At 39.1% G+C, this 22,874-nt stretch overlaps 1 protein-coding gene across 2 annotated transcripts; it reads right to left on the bottom strand.

Annotated features, from left to right (window-relative positions):
- Positions 1-863: 863 nt before the first annotated feature.
- Positions 864-22,874, bottom strand: pgs1 (phosphatidylglycerophosphate synthase 1). Of its 2 annotated transcripts, none has more exons than XM_004080470.4 (11): positions 22,716-22,874; positions 16,714-16,924; positions 16,294-16,371; positions 12,271-12,370; positions 11,968-12,157; positions 10,554-10,732; positions 6,320-6,519; positions 5,943-6,234; positions 4,626-4,774; positions 4,399-4,527; positions 864-1,315 (listed from the first exon to the last, which is right to left on the bottom strand). In XM_004080470.4, exons 1-10 carry the CDS (start codon positions 22,829-22,831, stop codon positions 4,408-4,410), a joined length of 1,635 nt encoding a protein of 544 aa, XP_004080518.1. In that variant the 5' UTR covers positions 22,832-22,874; the 3' UTR covers positions 864-1,315; positions 4,399-4,407. The 2 variants fall into 2 exon arrangements, with proteins under 2 accessions (XP_004080518.1, XP_011486612.1); XM_011488310.4 differs by having other exon boundaries at positions 6,320-6,522.

The following is a 22,874-nucleotide window of genomic DNA, read 5'->3' on the forward strand; positions in this document are numbered from 1 at the left end:
GAGTTGGGTCATCTAGACCCACTAGACAGTGCACTGAACCTTTTTTCTTCAATGATTTGTGATCTTCACTGGTGTCCATGGATGACATGAAATCTTTCTACCTTTATCCACCTTTGTCATGGTAGGAATAACACGTCAATGTAAGGGTCATTTTGACCCCACAAGATAGCACAAGGGTTAAAGGAGCATCACCAAAGCAAAACTACATTTTCAGAATAAAAAAAAAAACAACTAAAACTGAGATTTCAAATAAAGGAAATCTGTTCATCAAAATCAACCACGAAATGTTTTTTATTGACAACAAAAAATACAAAACATTTAAGATAATAAATATTTTTTTCAAAACTTTAAATGTCTAAAAGTCAAATCATTTGTTTGAATCCTTAACTTGCAGGTTCAATGAGAATGTTGTTTTATTACCTAATTTATTTATTTATTACCTAAAACATTAAATATATTAAAGACACATGGGTTAAAATTGAAGCTGTAATATTAACCAAAAAAACATCACCTGAGCATGTTTAGGAATTTATATTTTTAGTTTTTTTTAATATTAATCAGCAAAAAAATGTTTAGATTTGCTGCTTTTTTTGGATGCTGCAAGAAAATCCTGTTAGCTCTAAAAGGTGTTTTGATGGGGAGACATACTGCATTAAGCTGTAGATGTATGACTGTTGGATTGTAAACATTGCAATAAAGTTTTGAATTTTTATGGGAAATAGTTGGGAGATAAAATGAAATTAGTTCAAACAGAATCTGACAGACTATTGTTTGTGTAAAATTCTAATAAGTCAAAAAATATGAATTGTCCTGGTTTGACAACCACAGATTTTGGTGTGATCTCAAAAAAGAGGCAATGAAAGTTACTTTTAAACATTTTCTTTTAATTTACAAACTTAAAGTCCAACTGTACACAGTTCTGTAGGCAGAGTGAAGCAGAGACTGAGTTGCTGAGGGAAACCGCAAGTCTCTCCATCAAATTCCAGGATCTGTTCAATTCATGCAACCCCCGGACGTGGGCAGGACTGTTAACGGAAAAAATGTAGCTTATGTTTGACACAACTGGATCTAGAACCACTTTAGGACCAGAAGTCCTTAGAATAATGGGATCTAGTAATGTACATAACAGACACTTGTGAGTAAAAAACCCTCTCACGTCAGCATAAACCTGCTCTTCTGTGTGCGTGATTGTGCTCGTGTTGCGGCATTTCATGAGAACGTTTGAAGAGATGAAGATGCAGCATGCTGACCATATTCCAACGACGCAGAATCTCATTTGCAGCCTGCAGCGAGATTTGCTGCTGAAAAAAACCACCTGCAGACGACAAAAAGGCAAAAACAGAGAATTGTGTTCATAAAGTGCACTGGATAACTGTAAAAAAAAAACATTTTAAAAGTGGTGATGTTAATTTAAAACAAAGCCATCAATTATACCATTTTTATTTTATTTTAGGGGACATAATTTTTGTGGAAATGTTTGCTGTGGATCTTAAATTAAGTCGTTTATGTTTTAAACAACCCAAACAACAAACCACAAAATCAAATTATGCCTGCAAATAATAAATAGCCTTAATAATAAACCATACAATAAATTGTTTATGCTCTGTTTTAACAATAAAAAAGTTAAATCATTTTTGTTTAAATTGCTGTGAATTTGTGTGCTATCCCGGGTCTAACCACTGTGTGGCAGCAGAGTGCAGATTCCAGTGTGGATTTTTCTTTTACTGTTGATCTCAGAGAAAATGACACGTGCTGTCTTTGGTCTCTAACAATAGCTGTGCTGTGCAGCAGATACGATCTTCTCACTCAATCAACAGGCAGCGCTACTGTTGAAGGACATGCTCTGTTATTTCCTGTCAGGAAATCAAAAAAACAAAAAGATGAGATACCGTAAATGTATTAAGCAGAGCAAGACGTCAGATCAAAAAAAAAGAAAAAAAAAGAGAAAATGCATTCCAGTTCCTGCAGGGCTTAAACAGGAAAAAGAAAAAGCATTCTTGTTGAGACAAGATCATCTAACACACCTTGACCTGACAAGAGACACTTGTGTGCCAGAGACTAATCCTGAACTACAAGGAAATAGAATCCTGTCACAGAAGCGCTGCAGTGATAAATATCTTTCAGCGAAGCAGAATGACATATCAATGCTCCTGAATATTTTTGAATACTCTCAGAAAAAAACAAAAAAAAAACAGGATCCATTTGGCTGAAAAGAGATCAGGAAACATCAGACATTCAAGCAAGGAGCTGCTAAAAAAAATAAATAAAGAGTAAATTATTGAAATGATGCAGAATTCTAAAGCGACCACTTTAAATGCACGTAAAGACGCGTTGGCCTAAAGGTGAGAGGTCACACGCAGTGAGTCCTGCCGTTACTGTTACTATTCAGTAAAAGACAAGAAATAAAGCTACAGATGTTATTTACTATTCATACAATATTTTTTTTCCCTTTAGTTTTTCACATTTTTAAAAGCTATCCACTAAATCCACATAGGTTAAAGCTATTTTGTGATTTTTATAACATTATTTAAAAATTAAAATTATTTAAAATATTCATGGTTTTTCCAAAACAAAATGAGCCCTCCCGACAATGTAATCGAAAAAAAGACTTAGTTTTGATTAAAAATTCCTGTTTCTAAAACAATAACATTAGAATGGTTGTCCATCAGCTTTTTAATGAGCTTTCAAACGTCCTGGAAGTTTGTTTTCATGAATCATAGAGGTGTAAAATGTTGTGTTGTTTTAAGTCATACCAACTTAACAAAGGATTTTTAAAGGACAACATTGCTTCAGTAAATAAGACAGTACTTTCAGTCGTTAGGAGAGTGGTAAAGACTTACGAGAAGTAACAATTAAATCAAAATGTTATCCTGCATGGCGGCACAACAAAGCTGTTGTCGCTCAGTCAGAACCAGTTATATGACCTTTGCTGAAATCCTCATCCATACATCCATGTGTGCAAGAAACGCCTCAGGGCAGACATGGGGTTTTCTTTGTAAAACATTTCACTCTAATAGCAGGTTTGGCTTCTCTTAATCTGTTGACTAAAGGTAGCTGGCATGACGGCGCACATTTACCGGCAGATATCCAGCCTCTGACACTTCCTGTTCTCAGAAAGTGAGCGTCTGGCTCATCAGCTGACGGGTCTCCCTTCATCGGCGCTCCAGCTCATCAGTCGTTTCCCTGAACTCTCTTATTCCAACTTTTTACTAAACCTCTGTTCCAGAAAGTGTTTGCACAATATAGCGGTTAAGTTCTCCAAGTTCTAACTGGATTCAAGGAATCCAGACCCGACCACCATGCCAAATCATCACAGAATGCCTCACTGACTCATTCTTAAGAGCAGGGAAACAGCTGACAGCGCTGCTCTCCCTGCGGTGATTTGAACTGCTGGGAAGACGGGACGGGATTTGGATTTGGGACTCCCCACACTGACGGCAAACATTTCAAAGAAGCCACAGCCTGCCTCGCTGTCTGAGTGTGTTTGTTCAGAACATGCTTACGGCTGGAATTTCTCTTTCTGCAGAAGAAAAGCCACGTTCTAACCAGGATAGATGTTTTTTTAAACTTTATTCTACTCTTGTGATTTTTTTTTCCAAGTCTCAAAATGAAACACTTTGTGTCTCCATGTTTTGGATTTATCATAAAACATCAACTTTATTTTTTTGTGGAAATTTTAAAGTCTGAACGCATTTTGACAATCTTAATATTTAATAGTTTTTGTCCAGAACTACACGCAAAAGATGTTTATTTATGACTTAGAGTTTTATTTCAATTATTTACCAGTATGTGTATTTTCCAATTATATGACTAATTATACTGTGTAATATGTATTTTTGCATATTTGTCATTTTTTGTGTTAATTTTGCTTAGCTTGAAATAAACCACAAGAAAACACACACAACAAAAAGAAAAAAATTAAATATAAATAACAAAACTCTTCCTCTCTTGCAGGACATTAAAGTCTCACTCTGATCATCTTTTGATTTATTATGAAGGTTATACCAGTGGTCTTTTAATTATGTTGATGCAGTTTTTAGTCAACAGATTTCTTGGACATAGTTTCTGCAGAGCCGCTGTAGGTCATTACAAATTCGCCTCCAAGTTGTGGGCGGGACCGCTGGCACCAGGTGAGCCTGCCTTCATTTCCCTTCATCCTTTTGTTTATATTCTCTCCCGCTAGCTTCCAGCCCCAACCCCAACCTTACATTAGTGGTGCAACAAAAATGGCGAGAACTATTGGAGCTTTTGAGTCAGATGGCGGCTCAAATGAGGAAATCAAAGACGTACATGGATCTATCCTCCACTGTGGGTAAAATGCTACGAGAACATGTTAAAAACACCCCAAAACACATTTTTCATCAGGTGGGTCTTTAGTCAAAAGCACCTCCTGCGTACCTGCGAGACTCAAAAGAAATTCTTGATGAGTGGAGTCACCAGTTTGACCCACAGCTTGACGTGTCGGTCCGACTGCTTAAACGTGGAGCTGGACACTTCTGTGGAGCGCCGGTACAACATCTCCTGCTCCTGTCAGGTGAAAACACAAGCGTCTTTGCTCAGTAAGCCTGTTTGGCAAAAGTTCATCCAGCTCTCCTGCATCTGGCTTGAAGAAACTATAAGCAGACCTCCTGCAGTCGTCTCTGCAGCTCCTCGTTCTCTGTTACTATGGCGATCTGGGCCTCCAGGTCACGGTGAACTGAGCGGTAACCGAAATTAGGGGAGCCAATTAGAGTAAGGCAAGGCTGATGTTGCCCCTGGAGGTAATACCACAGACCTGAGAGGAGAGGGGAAAAGTGGAGTCAGTGAGGAGGTGACGCTTGAGAAAGTCATTTCCAGCAAGGAGATTTCTGTCGGCCCAAACCACAACTAAGGCGAAGCACATGCAGAATTCCCAGGCGCCGATCCAAAAGCCTCAAGTACAAGAGAATGAGTGTGCATCCTCATCCTGAGGCTGCTGCGGAGCAACTCAACAAGCCTTTTTCTCTCACGCTACATTCCAGATGACCCGCAAAAACAAACAGCCGTGACGCTCTCCGGCCTCCGCTTCATCTGGACTGTGGGTTCGGCCTAAAACGCTACACTTGTCCACGAAAGTAAGGGATTCTGTGAAAATGACTCAGATCTCAGAGAAGAAGAAAAAAACAGAAACCCCTTAGATTTCTGTCCCAAAAATCTATGCAAAGACTCCAGGAAGAATTTCCTTTGCACTGAAGGTTTAGGTTTTAATGCAAAAAAAAAAAATCTTTTAACAGCAAAACAAACATTTGGGACCACAATGAAGAGAATTAACTTTAGTCACTGTAAACCATCATTTAGGAAATCCCAGGATAAGTATTATTTTTTGATGCACAGAACACAAACAGATAAACTAGTTATTTTAAAAACTAATCTATTTTTTTTTTAAGAGCTTTTGTTAAATAATGTTGTATCTATTTAAGATGTGCTGTGAAACCAAATAAGCTAAAGCTAAATCAGTTACTCTGTAAAGGAAATCCATTTATGTGGGCCCAAAAACAACAAAACACAAAAAATATGAAAGGAAATTAAAATGAGGTAAAATAGTAGATTTAAAAAAGAAAAAATAACTTAAAAAAATCATTTCATCTGATACTAAAATTAAATTGGTTAAGTTAAAAAAAAAAAAAAATTATTTTACAAACAAATGCTTTTAAAATGTTTGGTGAATTCTTTACTATAGTTTATTGTCTTTAGCGCTCTTTACTTAAACTGTGAGGTCATTTCTGAATGAAAAAGAAGTATAGATGAAAATCATACTAAAATGAAAAAATAATGTTGCATTTTATCCAAACTGTGATGAGAATCAAGAGCTCTTTAGTCATACCTGTTCTTCTAGAGACCCCCAAAAAAAAGACGATTTTGGAAAATGTGTTCCCATTTACATGCACTTGTGTTGCCATGTTGTGCGCTCTTGTGAGTCCAACCTTTGGCGTGGAAGGTCCACTGTGGTCTGCGGTACTCGTGCAGGTGCACTCTCTCATGCTGACCCAGCCGGCACACCTGCTGGTAAAACTGCCTGGCGATGTGTGTGTACGCCGCAGGGATGGCGCCGGCCACGCCCTTGGCCCCGAAGAACCCGTTGACCTCTGGGGAGGCGGTGAGGATGCGGTAGTTGGCCCCAGCGCCGAGCACCAACCGCATGTACGTGCGGGTCAGATTGAAGTAGCCCGACGTCAGAAACACGGCAGAGTCCGAGGAGGCGCTCATCAGTAACCGCTGGAGACATAAACACAAGAAATCTCTGACGTTTTAGTCACTGGACGGGTAAAAAAAAAAGGGAAATGGCGTGCAGCTCCTTCACCTGCGTGACCTGCTCGTCCAGCTGGATGCCCAGAGGTTTCATCTGCACCAGCGGGAACACCCAGGTGTCTTCCTCTCCTTCGCTTACGTCCCCTGAACCCCCAGAGTCCTCAGACTGCAGCAGCTGCTGCCTCACTCGGGCCGCGTTCACCACCGCCATGATCCGCTTCCTCGCCGCCGCAGAGAACGCCTGCCGGTTGCCTGCTTGCAACAAAGACATAGCATGAGGAAAGCGAACACAGATGAAGCGGGTCAGGCTCTCCGGGTCACCGTGTTCTGAATCGGTTCTTTCGTGACTCTGGGGATATGGATTTATAAGTCATTCAGTCTTAGTATGTGGGGATTTTTGTAGTTTGTCCATCCGTGTGCGATTGTCTAATAGAAGAAAATGTTTTTTATTTGGGTCCAAAGTTTTCAGTTTCAACTCTTCTAGTTCCTTCTATATTACAAAGGTTTTAATTATTTGTGTGACTGACTTTACAACATGACTCATTTTCCTTTGACTTCGGTGCCAATTGTACTTACGTTTCTACTGTTTTCCGGTTACGTCAGAACAAAACAATTTAGTGTTTAAACTATTCATGCCTATGAAGCTGCTTTTAGACAAATTCAGTTCAATTCCATTTTATTCATATAGCCCAAAATCACAACAGCAGTCGTCTCAATGGGCTTCGTCACTGAAAAATCAAACTTTTTAGTTGTGCTCGTAATCATTGTTTAAATATTAGAAAAGGTTTGCATTAAAGGTGTACTAGGTTTAGAAATACTAATGACATTAGGTATAGATTTGATCTTCTTCTCACTCCCTTTCAGAATTGCTGTTTGTATATCTTTGTCTTACTTTGCTGCTCTACACACATTTTCACAAATCTGAAATCAATATTTTTGAACTGAACTGAAACTTTAATATCGAGTCTTTTTTGTATCAGCCATAAAAAACAAACTACGAAACCAAACTTAAGACATTTTAGTTATTTCAAACTCTGCATATTTTTTTACATTTTTCAACCAAATTGACTGTTTATTGTGAACCGTTTTGCTTATAGATTTAATATAAATCAAAATAATAAGATGAATGAATTCCAAATGTTTTCCAGAAGAGCAAAGTTTTGTAGAAATGATTAAAGCAGCATTTGGCTATTGAATGAACTTATTATTCTTTGAAACGCATTTTAAAACAGCTACAGGTGATGAAAGTGTGGTGTAAATATATCTTAACACAACTGATGTAAAAAAAATACCACACATTAAAGGCATGAAATTCTTGCAAAATAGCAATGAAAAAAATATATATATATATATTTAAAATAAAAAGAAAAAGTACCAAAGCCATATTTTAATTCATAATTAAAATTCAAATTAAATTTTATTTACAGAGCCCTTTTCCTGTTACTGAACACATCAAAACGCTTTACATAAAATAGATAAATTATCAATAACAATAATAACCATGATAAAATCTCCCCAACACACATTCTACAAAAACAAAAATGAAATTGCGTGTTTCTGTTCCGACTTTGGAGACCACATCAGACCTACACCAGAGGACCTGAGGGGTCAAACTAAAATTCATTCTGATACAAATGAAGGTCCAATTTCATTCTTTCCTTCTTTCCTGGTTAAAAGGCGTTCAGGGGAGTTTGAACAAGCTGCATCCAAGGGTTTTATCGAGAACTTTTGTTTTTTTAATTGTTTTATATTAACAGTTTAAATTCAATATACACAGTTCCTCTCAGGGTGCAAAACAGAAAAAAGTCTCTGCATTGAGGACGCTCGAGGAGGCAGTGGAGAGGAATGTCTTTAACAAGAAAATCGTTCTGCAGATCCAGACTGCAGACGTTTACAGGAATTAGTTGAGTTGGCAAAGAAAACCATCACCTGTTGGTGTGCATTTAAATACCTGTTGTAGCAGCTCAATTATACTGTTATATAGCATACATCTCCATATAATGATGAAACAAAAGTCACATCAGCTAAATACAATGCTCAGCATAAATAACCCCCCCTCCCCCCCACTACATTTGTTAGAAAACCTTTAGTGTCCTGCAGTGAAATACTACACAATACACCTACAGAGGTGGGCCATTGATTGCAAAAAAGATATGTCCATTTGTACACACAAAAAAGTGATTTTCCCATCAAATTTATTCAAAATGAGTACAGCCGTCACTGTCTTAGGAGAAAGGCCAAACTTAAGACTACAAAATTCTAATCATCAGGCATTCAACCACTGGCGAGTCTGATGATTCATTTAACCCTTGTGCTATCTTAAATGACCCCACCCTTACATTGACGTGTTCTCCCTACCATGACAAAGGAAACCAGTGAAGATCACAAATCATTGAAGAAAAAAGGTTCAGAGCACTGTCTAGTGGGTCTGGATGACCCAACTCCCAACGTTAAAGTGCCTAGGATAGCACAAGGGTTACAAGGTGTCCAGCACACAGGTGACTAGAAAAGGGCATTTCTGAACAAAGACACGCCCGTCCCATTTCATGCTGTCAGCAATGGCTCCCCATGGAAAAAACAAAATGTCACAAAATCTGAGAAAGGAAATCATTTCTTTGCTCAAAAAAAAGGTGAGGGCTACAAGAAAATCAGTAAAGGTTTACATGTCAGTCAAAAAACTATAGCAAAAGTGATGCAAAAATTGCAGAAAGATTGAAGTGCGACCATCTCCACGGAATCCAACATCCGGACAGGAGCGTCTTCTGATGAGAACGGTTGAAGAAATCGCCATGCAGCTTCACTGCAGTAAGCTACAGCAGTAGAAAGCCAAAGAGGAATGATTGTTTCCCGTGACACCATACAGCGCACACTCGTCCATGAAGGGAACCTCTCCTAAAAAAAAACACGCCTAGAATTTGCTAGGGTCCATGCTAATGAAGATGAAGACTACTGGGACTCTGGAGTGATGAGGCAAAGATCACCGTTTCTGGAACTAATGGTTTGAAAACTATATGGCGTCACAAATGTGAGGATTTAAAAGAAAAATGCTTGGGGCCTTCAGTGAAACATGGTGGTGGCAGTGTCCTCATGTGGGGCGGCATGAGTGCTGCTGGTGTGGGGGAGCTGCAGTTCATTGATGCTATCGTGAACTCAATGTACTGCTCGATACTGAAGGAGAGGAAGCTGCCATCGCTTCATGCACTTGGTCGTCGAGCACTTCTTCAACACGACGACGATCCAAAACACACTTCTAAAGCTGCTCGTGCATTTCTGAAGAAGAACAGGGGGAAGGTGATTGAAGGTGATCGAACACCTGTGGGGAATTCTGCAGAACGTGCTGAGCATCACTCTCCATCCAGCATCCAGGCTCCAAAAGAGGATCTTCTTGAAGAATGGAAAAAGATCGATGTTGCAGTATGTCACCAACTTCTTCATTCCATGCCTACAAGACTTGGTGCTATCCTTAAAACTCACGGTGCTCACACAAAATACTAGATGTAGTCGTTTTTGTTGCAAGGTGTATTCATTTTTGCTACAACCAATTTAAGTACAACTGAAGATTATTTGATCCAAGTTAGATCATTAAACCTTAATTTCATGTTATGGAGTTACAGAGTGTTCAATCCAACTAAACCTTGTGGAAAGTATGGAAATTCTTCTTTTGTTTATTGAGCTACTGATTAAATTAGCACTTTTTAAAGAGGTTGAACTCATTTATGCAGAGCCCTGTAAGTTTAGGCGACAGTGTGTTTCTTATATGAAGATGCTTTTCCCTTCTCAGTTTATTAGTTTTAATCAGGTTAGAAGCTAAAGTCGTCCAGCAGGGATGTGTGCTCCAAGGTTTCAACCTGCTCCCTTGTCAGTCTGTGTGTGTTTGTGTGTGCATTAGGTCCCACTTCTTCCAGAAACACTGCAACATCACTTTTCTATTCCCGGCGTTGGTTTCCACAGGCCCCGTCCTGCAGACATGATGTCATTCATCCCTCTAGCTCACATCCTGCTAGGCAGCGCTCCAGTTACAGACACACTGTACGACTGTGAGTCCGTGTGTACACACAACCCTGACAGCTTCGCATCCGGCTGCATGCTGAGCAAACCGCAGAGCTCTCCCCATCCTCATCTCTCAGACCAGCATCCCTCTGCCTGTCTAACCTTTCAAGGCCCATTAAGAAACACCCGACGACAGGCAGCCTCTGACAGCATGCCGTCGGTGAGCTCCAGGAGCCGTGCACTGTCACAACAAGCAAACATCTCTGTGTGCGCTCGGGAGCGGATCGGGTTTCTACCTTTGTACGGGTGGACCAAGCCCTCCAGCGTGGTGACCGAGTCGTCAGGCCGAAGCTGCAGGGAGACGTCCCCCACGGCCTCCACCAGATCGGAGAAGAAGTCTGCCACCTCGCTGCAGTTCTCCAGCAGGACGTACCGATCCTGTCTGTTGGTGAAGTACGAGTCGCTCAGATTGGCCCTGAAAAAGAGGAAATACAGAGAAAATGGAGGCCTCTATTTATTTATTTATTCAATTTCTACCGTTTTGTCCCTTTCGGGGTCACAGGGCTGCTGGAGCCTATCCCAGCCACTTGTGGGTGAAGGCAGGGGACACCCTGGACAGGTCGCCAGTCTGTCGCAGGGCCACAATCACACACCTAGGGACAATTTAGAGTAGCCAAATAACCTATGAAGCATGTTTTTGGACAGTGGGAGGAATCCGGAGACCCCGGAGAAAACCCACGCATGCACGGGGAGAACATGCAAACTCCACACAGAAAGGCCCCCCCATTGATGTTCTGTTGCAGGTCCCCCAGCCGGGACCTGACCTTCTTGCTGTGAGGCAAGTGCGCTAACCACTGCGCCACCTGCAGCCTGAGGCCTCTAAAGAGAAAGATATTTTTAGAATGGCTTCTGTAGTGGATTACATTCAAATTGTTTTAATTTTTGACCTACAATCATTTAACTATGCAAGTCTGGAGTTATGCTGACCAACCAGCTCTCGACTACATGACTAATGACCTTAGACTTCTGTTTCCGGTAACTCGAACTAAATTTGTTTCCCCGTTTTGTCATAACTTTTGTTGCCAAGAAGGAAAGGAATCGCATCATGTGAAAATGTTCCATCGTCGGATTGTTGTATTTAAGGCACATCCAAAGCCGTTTCTCTGAAGGCATAGATTCTGGTAAACAACCTGGAATCTGACTGAGAATTCTTAGGAGACGTCGTTTATCGGAAATTTACTTTACAAGCTCAATAGCTTTACTTTTGGAATAAACTGATCGAAAAGACTATGGAGCTTAATCAGAGTATTTATTTGTGCCACAAACCTGCAGCTTTCACGACGGACTCTTTATTACTTCGGTTTGAAAATCTTGCGTCCTCATTTCAGCATCAGACAGATTTAGTTCATTTCCACTTTAAATTTGATCTAAGTTTACATTTATTTTTCCTTTAAATTAAACAGAAAAGTAAATGTTGCTTTTTGTGTTTGGTTTATGTGTCTTATAATGTGATTTTATTCTGCAAGGTAATTATTTCTACTTCCACGAAAAGAAAAAAAACATTTTAATTCAAATTGATGTAATCATAACTATTTTTCAGCTCAAATCTGTGACCTCGGGGAGTAGCAACCAGATAACAAAAAAATTATCTTTATTTTTTTATTTGGTTTTCTGTCACAGTGACACACAGCTAGTCAGAACTCTGCGTACCCACTAATGATAACGCTGTCGTCAAAGAGGTAAACTTTGATATGCTGGACTCCGATGGTCTCGTTGAAGCGCTCTGGGACCAGCAGCCTCAGCAGGCCTCTCAGGTCGGGGGTGTGGTACAGAGACACCCGCATCTGCGACGTGAAGCGCTGCAGCAGAGGCAGCAGCATGGTCCTGGAGTTGATCTGACCTGCAAAGCAAAAAAAGTCAAACGTCAACTTTATTGTCGATTCTTCACACGTGCAAACCCAGGAGCAAGCACGGAGATGAGTGAAGACCAGCTCATTAAAAACAGGCGACTACCTCGTGACCCGCGGGTGTAGTCCAGCAATATGGAGACCTTTAGGCCAGGAGCGTGAGCGTTTTCCTTTGAGCGCTCCAGAGCTTCTTCTATGCAGTCCACCTAAACAGAGACAGAGCATTTTGTTCGTTAAACTGTCAGATTTATACAAAACAGTTAAAAATTATCTAAAAAGGAACTTGTGTCATTCACAGCCATGTTAAACGGTTCATTTAAACATGTGGGTGTGATAAAACAGAGTATTTCGTTATTCAAATCATTGTGAATCAGGAGCAGACGAAAAAATGGAGTTTAAAAAAGACCTTCTTTGTGGCTTGGAAAAGTTTTCATGAGCTGTCATCTGGCTCAGATCTGTTAGGTAATGTTAGGTTGGGGTTGTGAGGGGCTGTAAGATAGCAGAAGACAGTAAACAGATGGGTGATGGGAAGTGGGGACGGGCTTATTTCTTGTAAACAGTTCCATCCACGAGGCGAATTTCTAATCATCTCCAGGCTAATGTGCAGAAACTCTGGCCAAGAAAATGACAACACTTTGAAAGTAAAACAAAAGAAGAACGCAGTGGAACAATGTCCTGCTAGAACTGTAAAAACTGCTGCAATCTGACAAACACCTCAGGGTTTCCTCTATTTTGAATTAAGTATTTTAGTTTTAATCTCACGCTTTTTTATTCCTTCTTTTGTATTGTTTTCAGAAGTTCATCTTCAGGATCCAAAAAATATAAATATAAATATATATATATATATATATATATATATATATATATATATATATATATATATATATATATATATATATGTATATATATATATATATAGAAAAAAGAAAAAAAAGAAAAAGAATATATACATTTTTTTTACTTTTTTATTTTTTATTTCTGGTCCCACAGTGACACAGCACAGCTTGCATGTTTTTTCCAGCTCCACATTGAAACTTTCTGAGAAAGGAATCCCGGATAACTGATGGCAGTATTAATCAAATTCAAACAGATTTTATTTTTTTATTGTTTGTTTACCAGAGCTGGGAAAGCCCGACTCACTGGAGAGGGCAGCAGCTGTTCAGAGGGCACCGCTGCAGGTCTTTTATCAGGAAAAGCCGTCATTTATATCCCCTCTGACACGAAAGCGCCACCACCCGACTTCTCCCACAATGCACTTCTATGAAAGCAAAGCCCTGCTAAGATGTGTAAAAGCTTCTCCCATAAAAAGCTCTGCGGTTCCTCTCATTCCTCATACTTCTCGGATGATAACAGTTTTGTTAATGGGTAAAAAGCAGCAGTTTTCTAGGTCGACCTCCAAACATCGACCTCTAAATGATCCAAACACAAAAGTTGAATTTTGACTGAGGATGAGCCAAAAAGCTGCCAGTGACCAACGGAAAAATCCTGCAGATATGAAAGTTTTACATCCTAGAAGCTAAATAAAACTTTGACTGGTCTTAATTAATATTCTGAAAATCCTAAAATGATCTTACCTCAACATGCACACTAATAAAGTTTTATCGATCCATTACAGCAACTATTTCCCTGTTTTCCCCCATCTTAAACATTGCATAACTGACTCATAACTAAAACATTCTTATCATTCTATGTCAAGTCCTTCAAGGAAGTTGTGTCACCTAAGATTTAGCTGTTCAAACTTCACTTCAGGCTTCTCTCTCTGTGCCTGAAGTCATTACCCCAAACTCATCGAAACGTGGATTTAACAGTTTTGGTTTCATATTGTAATGCTTTAAGTTACTTTTATAACATTCACTTACAGATCATTGTATAATCCATCCAATAATGTCTAGTAAAGCACTTTAACTTGTTATTTTCTTTTGAAAATGTGTCTAATCTGGAGTAAACTGCCCACTGGGTATCAAATGTGATGCTGTAAATGTCAGGAGGAATTCTAACAGGGATGGACTTATTCATGAGAACAACAATGTCATTTAACAGCCAGAATCATTAAAAATCGTTAAAAAAAACGCAAAGAAAATCTCAGTGTTTGAGTTATTTGCAAAAGGGTTTTTCTTTTTTAACCAAAAATCCTGTCATTGATTTTTTTCATAATTTAGTCTAAATTTCATGACTAAAAAAAAAAGAGCTGCTAGTAAATCATCCAAGTCCAAAAATTTAAATCGAGAAAATATAATATTTTTACAAAAAACTAACGTTTGTTAGTGACTAACTTTGTGAGATGAAGTGAATTCTCCCACTGTGGTGGTTTTTTTTCTCCTTTCAGCCATTAATACCAACTCTGCTTAAGTCACTCACTAAAGCTTTCCAGGAACCAGTGAAACATCGAGTTTGATCTACGCTTCCTTAGTCATTGCTACGCGTGACTGACATCCTGGTATGAATTGTTCTACTGATACTACACCTCATTCTGAGAAAAACCATCTTTATTATACCTCACTTCATATGCTCTGCAGTTCTGAATGTTCCTACAGCTCATAGTGTGTTTGCAAACTTATGACTAATATGAAAGTGTTGGGGGGGGGGGGGTTTACATTGATGTTTACCTACTTTTATTTACTGTACTCGTGTTTCTAAGTTGCTTTAATTCTTTAAACTGTAAATGTTGTAAACTGACGGGAAGCCTTATCATAGATGTGTTGTCCAAGTCCCTTTTATGTTCTTTATGTTTTATGAGTGTTACAGAATAATCTGTGGGCGTCGTGCAGTCAAGTTAAACATGTAGATTCAATTATGAGATTACTGCCTTTTTCTGCAGCATCGGTTACGCAAATGCAGTTTTGTCCGGAAAACGGATTTGTCTTGATGTTTTTCCCCACTATAGGGCTCACTGGATTATAGGATTTTTTTTTAATTTATGTCTTTCAGGCACATCGAGGCGAGCGATAAGGTGCTTTAGCGAGACAAAAGAGTTGGAGATGATCCCATCAGTCAGACTCTAAACTGTGTTCGCAGTCATTCTACAACTTGTTTCTAACACGCTACACGTGTACCCACGTTAATGTGCAATACCTGTCACTCACAACATTGTTTGCAGCATGTAAAAAACATGTACCTCTCAAAATTGTTTCGTATCAGTTAATCTATAAATAAGGAGCTCCAGAATACAAGTTACGCGGTAGTTTTTGTAAAGATTTAAAGTGTATAGGTGCGCCTTATAGTGCAGAAAATACGGTACTGGAATTGCACCTGTGGTTGAGAACCAGAGTCCACAACCACTTTGGAACTAAACCCTTCGCCCATCTATTTGCACGCTCTCCCGCTAGCTCACAGGCCCTCACAACCCCAACCTAGTATTACAGATGCAACAAAATTGGCTAGCAATATTGGAGCTATCCAGCCGTACAGTTTTGAGCCAGATTCCAGCTGAGATGAGGAAAACAAAGGCGTACATGGATCTAGTCGACTACTAGTGGATGCATCGGATTAGAGTAGAGCAAGGAGATTTTGGCTCGCCATGTGTATTTTCTACATCACAAAGAAGCTTTTTTTCAAATTACTTTTTGTTTTCTTCTGCTCCTGATTGATAACGTATTGAAAAAAGAAATCGTCAGAAATGCAATTTTAAGCTCAATTTACTTAATATATGTCCTCCGTCATGAGAAAAAACCCACAAGAACATCTTAAAAACACCAAAAACACAATTTTCATTGGAGTGGGCCTTTAAAGAACCCAAAGCTTGTGTGTCCTTTTCATCATCTCCTGCTGCTTTGTTTCATAAGGAGAAAAAAAAGCTGAAATAAACAGCTGAATGAGCACTGGTCCAGACTGTGGTTAGCTTTGGTTTTATGTTGTTATACTTGCCTTTCCAAGCACTAGCAACAGCAAGTCGTCACATGCCAGCACTGGCCTCTCTGTAACCATAAAACCCTCTCATTTCAGGGTCAGTCTTTGTGCTTTTGGTTTCGTACACATTTTTTGTTCTCAAAAAACTGCCCTGTGGTCTTCTCAGGAAAGTGTGACTCATTTTTTTTTTTTTTTTGATCAGTTATTTCATTACAATGTTCTCACCTGCCCTGGACTAGAGGTGTTAGCGCTTTAAAGTTGCCAAAAAGGCAACTTTTCTTACCAGTTCCTGCTCCATCCGACCTGTTCCTAAATACAGCGATGCCATAACCACTCGCTTCTGCGCCGTTTTGATGTGTGCCTAAGGGGACGAGGGGAAAAGGAAGGCAAAAAATATTTAAAGTACCTGAGATGAGCATTAGGTTCAGAAATCTCATTTTCACATTTTACTTGATTTCTACTTCATGTGACCTTTGGTATAGATTTCGGTAAACTGTGTCTCCCAGGTGCTTCTTAAATAACATTTAAATGCAAATAAACTCTGATTTTTACATTTAAAATGAATCTCAAATTTTAAGGTTCAATACTTGAAAAGAACTAAGAGTTTTTCCTTTTACTTCAATATCACAACACAACATTTATATTGATAAAAAGCAGTGAAAGACACTTAAAGGATCAACTGGCACCTGTCAGTGACACGGACCTTCATGGCCTGGTAGAACTGGTCAGGGGAGGTCAGAATCTGGATGTGGGTCCCGGGGACTCGGAAGGCAGGCGCTTGCTCTGCCATCCATCCAAAGTGAGCGCAGAGGCCGTCAGTTCCCTGAGCTCCGGCTGACCCGGAGGGCCTGGAAACGCGGCGTGGAGCCGTGTCTGTCTCGGCGAGCAGAGGAGCCAGGAGCAGCACTGAAGACCTGCAGGAGAAAACGGAGGGAAACTTTCCATTTGTGTTCAAATGTTTTTCCAGCACATTAATACATGGCGTCGTCAGTTTGCTTTAGAAAAGTCTCTCTGTACCTCTCCAACACCTGGAATGACTGTCTTATAACGGAATGTTTTATTATATAAAACAGGATTATTTGTATCGTTCTTCTATTAGTTGCTTAGGACGTAGGTTGGCTGTGGTGCAGTGGTAGGGTGGTCGACCTCTGATCAAAAATATTGCAAGTTCGATTCCCACCTTGCCCGCCCATATGTCCTTGGGCAAGACACTGAACCCCGCCTTGCCTCCAGTTGGTGCCAGTGTTCGGCAGCGGAGCGCCATTAGTGTGTGAATTGGTTTGGGACTGTAAAGCTCTTTGGGCCTTCAAGGAAGGTAGAAAAGCGCTACACAAGTATACCGTACACGCCGTTTACAGGTCACCATCTTTGAGATCAGAGAGAATTATGAAGGTACTTTGTAAAAATGTCAAATCTAGTGATTTCAGGAATATGAACTAACAGCTCCAAAACCATTTGAAGACAAAAACTTGATTGGAAAATTTCCCTTTTTCATCTTCAAAGTAACTACAGACATTTTAGTCCTTTTCGTTTTATAGTTTGATTCAGATAATGCTTGAAACCCTTCCAAAGCAGATTATTAGATGTTCTTCTTTAACTCCATTTTCCTGTCAGTGCTGATAAGAATCATAAACTTATATCATCTCAAAGTTGTAAAAGCATTTTTTTAAGATGGAAACTTCCTTGTATCCTCTATAAAGACGAGTATATTCCACCAGAGTACATGTTTTTAGACAAACATCAAAAGAGGACTTAAAAAGCAGATTTTCAAATGTTGCCTCAGCCTGCAGTGACATATAATCCTGCAAGACGTTTAGCTGAAGCCGATTCTTAACTCTAAAAAAGTGTGTGAAACTTTGGTTTATTCAAAAACGTGTATTTAATCTAAGTGTTGAAACAGGATCGGCTACAAACTAACATCTAAGTCCAAAAGACAAAAATTAATTAATTAATTAAAAACACAATACAAACATCTAAAAAGAAAACACACTACTAACATACCAAGATGATCATACAAGTCTCTGGAAATCAACTAATTTATTATTCCAGTTTAAAGTGTTTTAAAGTCATGAGCCACATGACTTTAGCAGCTTAATTGCATGAATAGTTGAGCTGTTTACTTTGGCGCATGACTTGATCCCTCCTGATTTCAAACATACGATGTAATAACATCATCTGTCATTCCTGCTGCTCAAAACTGTCAGTAAAAGCTGACCCATCAAAAAAAAAAAAAAAAAACTCAGAATCCAATTCTTTTAACAGATTTATGAACACCTTGGGTTGTTAAAATACAAGGAAAGATGCTTCACTTTCAAAGTCTGGTTATAGCAGTTGATGAGGATGTAAACCCCCAAAAAAGTTCAGGTTAATCTAGATCTGAGTGGGAAAAAGAAGAAGGAACAAAAAGCACTTCTTTAAAACGAGCTAACTTAGCGACAACCTGCACCATCAAGTTCAACATGTATGACAAGGTTTTTCCAAAACTGCCATTAAAAGAGCTGGAAGCATGCCACAGTCACAAACAATATTGCATTGTAATTATTCCGTCATGCAAGAACCAAACAGGAGTGTCCATTTAACTTTAGCAACTCTGTTATCACTTTAATAGCAGTGATTAGAAGGAAGTGTTTTTGGTAATAAAGCAGACCAAAACATGACCAAAATAAAATATTATGGCGCCACCAATAAGATATGAAGATAAGTTTTATCTCAATAACCATAAAGTAAAAGGGGCTGTAGCCTGCAGGCAAAATGTCTTTGGTGGCATAGACATGCATGTGCTGAAGGACATAAATGGACTTATTTAAGAAATCTGTGAACATGTTTTACTAAAATGCTGTTTTGACACGTAAAAATTCCCTTCATTCAATGAGTATTAAGATAAACCTGACACATTTACATTTCAAATGGACTTTTTTGACTTTTTGACTTGTATGTGTGGCATTTTTCTTATGAAAGAGAACAAATGTCATAAGAAATCATTTCATTTTTGCATTTCTGAGTATTCCTCCTTCTAAATAGCTGTCGAACTGTGGCAAAGACGCTCAATTTGAATGAATGAGCTATTGTGATGTCACAGCGGCTCAAGAGTGAATGCACAAGCTCTCCGATCTGCCCCGTCCAGCGTGCACAAGCTCAGGTGTGAGAGCAGAGAAGATGGCACATCGCTGCAATGCCTGCACATTATTTTAAGTGCGTCCAAGCCTGGGTTTCGTTCTTAGACACTTTTTTTTTTTTTTAAATTAAACAAAGTTAAAGTCCCTAATGTATTCTGCATTTGTGTTCACTCAGGCTTACTGTCCCGCATTAACCAGAGAGGGGTTAAATAAAAACAAGAATAAAATCGGGGGACCTTTTTTTTTTATCAATTACCTCTATGAAAAAAAGAAAAATATCATGAAGTTCAGGAGACCCGAGCAGGCTGGATCCCCGTCCTGCCAGCTCACCCACCAGGATCGGTATAGTGATCGGGAACACTTGTATTTATATATTTAGGGCAGCTACTCTCTTTAGAGTCAGTGCGTAAAAGGCATGGTCAACAAATTGTTGTCCAATACAAATTCTCAAGTTTTAAACGTTTTTATGTACGAAATCACACAACTGGAACCTGTTATAGAAAAAAACCCACTAAAGCTCAACACTTTTATTTTCTTTGCAGTATACAAACATTGTCAAAAGGTCTTTAATGTTCAACTGCACTGTGACAGTTAACATAGTGACAGCCTCTAGGTTTCCTGGCTCCCGTCATATGACAGCAATTTAAAGCAGCTAAAGTGAAAAAGTTTGCTCCATCAAGCGAATTTAGTTAACTTTTGGATTATGGGGTTTCATTTTATTTTTGGTGAGGGGGAAAAAAGGATTTCTTGCTTCATTGCATCAACAGGACAATTTAGCTCATTTGCCTTGTATTTATCCAAAGTTAAACAGATTTTGTACCAATCTATTTAACTTTGGATAAATACAAGGCACATGAGCTCAAGTGTCCCGTTGAGAGACCAAAATAGGTTTAGAATAATTATTTTTTGTCCCGATCAGCAGCTAAGAAAATGGACACAAGCTTTAGTGTGGACAGAATTTATTTTTTCTATTTTGGGCAAACCAACTATAAATCAAGATAAAATCTTTTTGTATTTAAATCAGAATTTTATTTTTATTTTTACAATTAGGTTTCTTGGTGGTTTGATTTTATTTCTAGACTAGACAAAAAACGTGGAGAAAGTTAAGAAAACAGGAGAGGAGAAAAACAAACATAGAATGAAAGAAAGGATTAAAATAGTCAACAAAACCTGCTTGAAAATTAACATCATCAACATCAGAAAAAACTGTTAACATAAAGACTGTTTATTCTACGGAGCCCAGGATCTGACATGGGTAAAATAAATAAATAAATAAATAAATAAATAAATAAATAAATAAATAAATAAAGCGTTCCCACAAAATAACATTTCGTTCCCACGGAATAATTTATGCGTGGGAACGGAATAATATTCTGATATACATTTATCCTGTTGTCATTGAATGCACCACAGTTAGAGGGGCATATTGATTGGTTGAGATACATTATGGGATATGTGTGATGCATGATGGGATACGTAGCATGTAGCCTTCGGATGTTAAGCGACTGCTAACGAGTATGTTAATAAAAGACAAGTCCTGAATGTTATTATTCTAGGGCTGCACGATATGAGCAAAACTTGCGATATGCGATAATAGTGATCAATATTGCGATAACGATATAATTTGCGGTATATGAACAAATAGCAAAACAATCAAAAACATCATTACCATCTCATTGCAACGGTTTAAAAAAATGATACTCCAAATGACCCTTGTTGACGTAGGAGGCAAACATGTAACATAAAAGGGCTCATCTGATTGGTCAACATCGGAAAAGGTCCATCCAATTGGTCAAATGCATAAATGGATTTATTTGATCCATTAAATGCTTCAAGCTGCTATAGGATTGTTTTAGCACATTTAAGGTAACTATTTATTGCGATTTTTGCGATATGGATATTGCACTACTTGATATTGCGATAACGATAAATTTGCGGTATATTGTGCAGGCCTATATTATTCCTATTCGACCCTAAACTACAATATCAGCTGCTGTCTGTCTACCGGCCAGCCAGCTGCCCGAATGCCGGCATGACAAGCAACAGAGCTCCGCGGCGGGCCACAGCTCTTAGCACATAGCTCGAGCAAGTTTATGTCCGGAGAATCACTGCGGTATGGCGAAGCAACAAGCTAGGGTATCCTAAATATTTTATTATTCTTATTTTCATCTAGACAATAATAAGGATCATTCTTGTTTTTATTTTCCCCCTCTTGAACAAGTTTGGGTCACAGAGATACAGACGTAGCGCCGGAAAGCGGCTTTTTGCGGCAGGACGGAGGCCGTACCGGGATGTGAATGAACTCAGACATGGAGACATGGTTACCGATGCTTTTGTAGAGCTTTTTAAAATAAATTAATCTGATCTCTAAACACCCTCAGTGTCTTCCATGCAGTGTAATTAGACACACACAGACAGAAATGAAGGTATCTGCTGTAAATCCAAGTATCGCTAATATCTGTGTTTATGAATGACTGATCACGTGAATAATCATTTTGTTCGCACAAATTAATTATTTCAAGGGAACGTAATATTATTATGTGGGAATGGAATATTTATTATTTTACCCATGTCAGTTCCCAGGCTCAGTACTTTTCTGTGCACAATCACACATAACTAAACACTCAAATACCCAATTAAAAAACAAACAGGCACACACTTATCCAGACAGAAAACTATATATACAGTGCACACAAATACATAGATTTTCTTTTTTTAAATCCATCAGCCATTTCTACACGCGCGTTTGTGCTGATGTGAGCACAAAGGTGTGTTCAGGTGAGTGCGTGTTTGCAAGAATGATGTTACTAAATGTAGAAGAGCAGATAAGAGCAGAGTCTGAATTATCATTCTCTTCATTAAAAGATACAGACAATCCTGAATTAAAATAGAAACTCTCCTTTACTTTTTTTATAGTCCAAAATATAATAGAATAGAATAAATATAATAGTCAAGCAACCAGTTCTTTCAGCTTTGCTTAATTAAGCACAACTGAAGATGTACACTATACAATAGTAGTGATGCTGGGAATGGCCAAACTTCATTTCACCCAACTTAGTTCCGCCATGGAAATCTGCATCCAAAAAACATTCCATTGATTTAACGGAAACTAAGCAGCCTTTTCCTGCTTAATCAACACTGAAGGTCCGGTCTGAGCAGAGGAGAGAAACAGCAGAAAACAAAAGGAGTTTTGAACTACTGTAGCTCTCGAAGACGCCTTATCGTGTGGACAGCTGACCCCCCAGGTTAGTGGTGGGCTCACAGTAAGGGGAGGGGGATAATCCCGCGAGAGTTTACGGGTTATGACAGAAACTAAGTGTTCCAAAACGAAACTTAGGAACTTTTAATGAATTTTAGCACTGTTTGCAAAGTCTGGTGAGGTACAAATACTCTCAAACGACCTGTAAGTTAACATTAAAGCAGGTCAAGCGAGGGTCTCTACGTTTTATTTCCATCGGTCAAATCTGCAGTGGTTTTTCTAGAAGTGTGTCCGATAATGGACACAACACCAGCATTAGCTGAATGGTGCTATGACCGACAGGACGTGACAAAAAAGCTTTTGTCCGAGTTTGAGTTGTGCGCCTCTTACCCTCTTCGTCTGTCCCTTACGCGGAACAGCCGGTCGGACACGCGGGCAAAAGCTCCGGCCATAGCCGGAGAATAGACGGAGAGTACCAGCCTCCTCCAGGACATGGGAGCCGCCATAACTGTCGCGCTGCTTTATTTGAACATCTTTATTGACATCACG

Source organism: Oryzias latipes, chromosome 19, assembly GCF_053564925.1.
Source record: "Oryzias latipes strain Hd-rR chromosome 19, Olatipes_Hd-rR_3.1".
NCBI classification, from domain to species: domain Eukaryota; kingdom Metazoa; phylum Chordata; class Actinopteri; order Beloniformes; family Adrianichthyidae; genus Oryzias; species Oryzias latipes.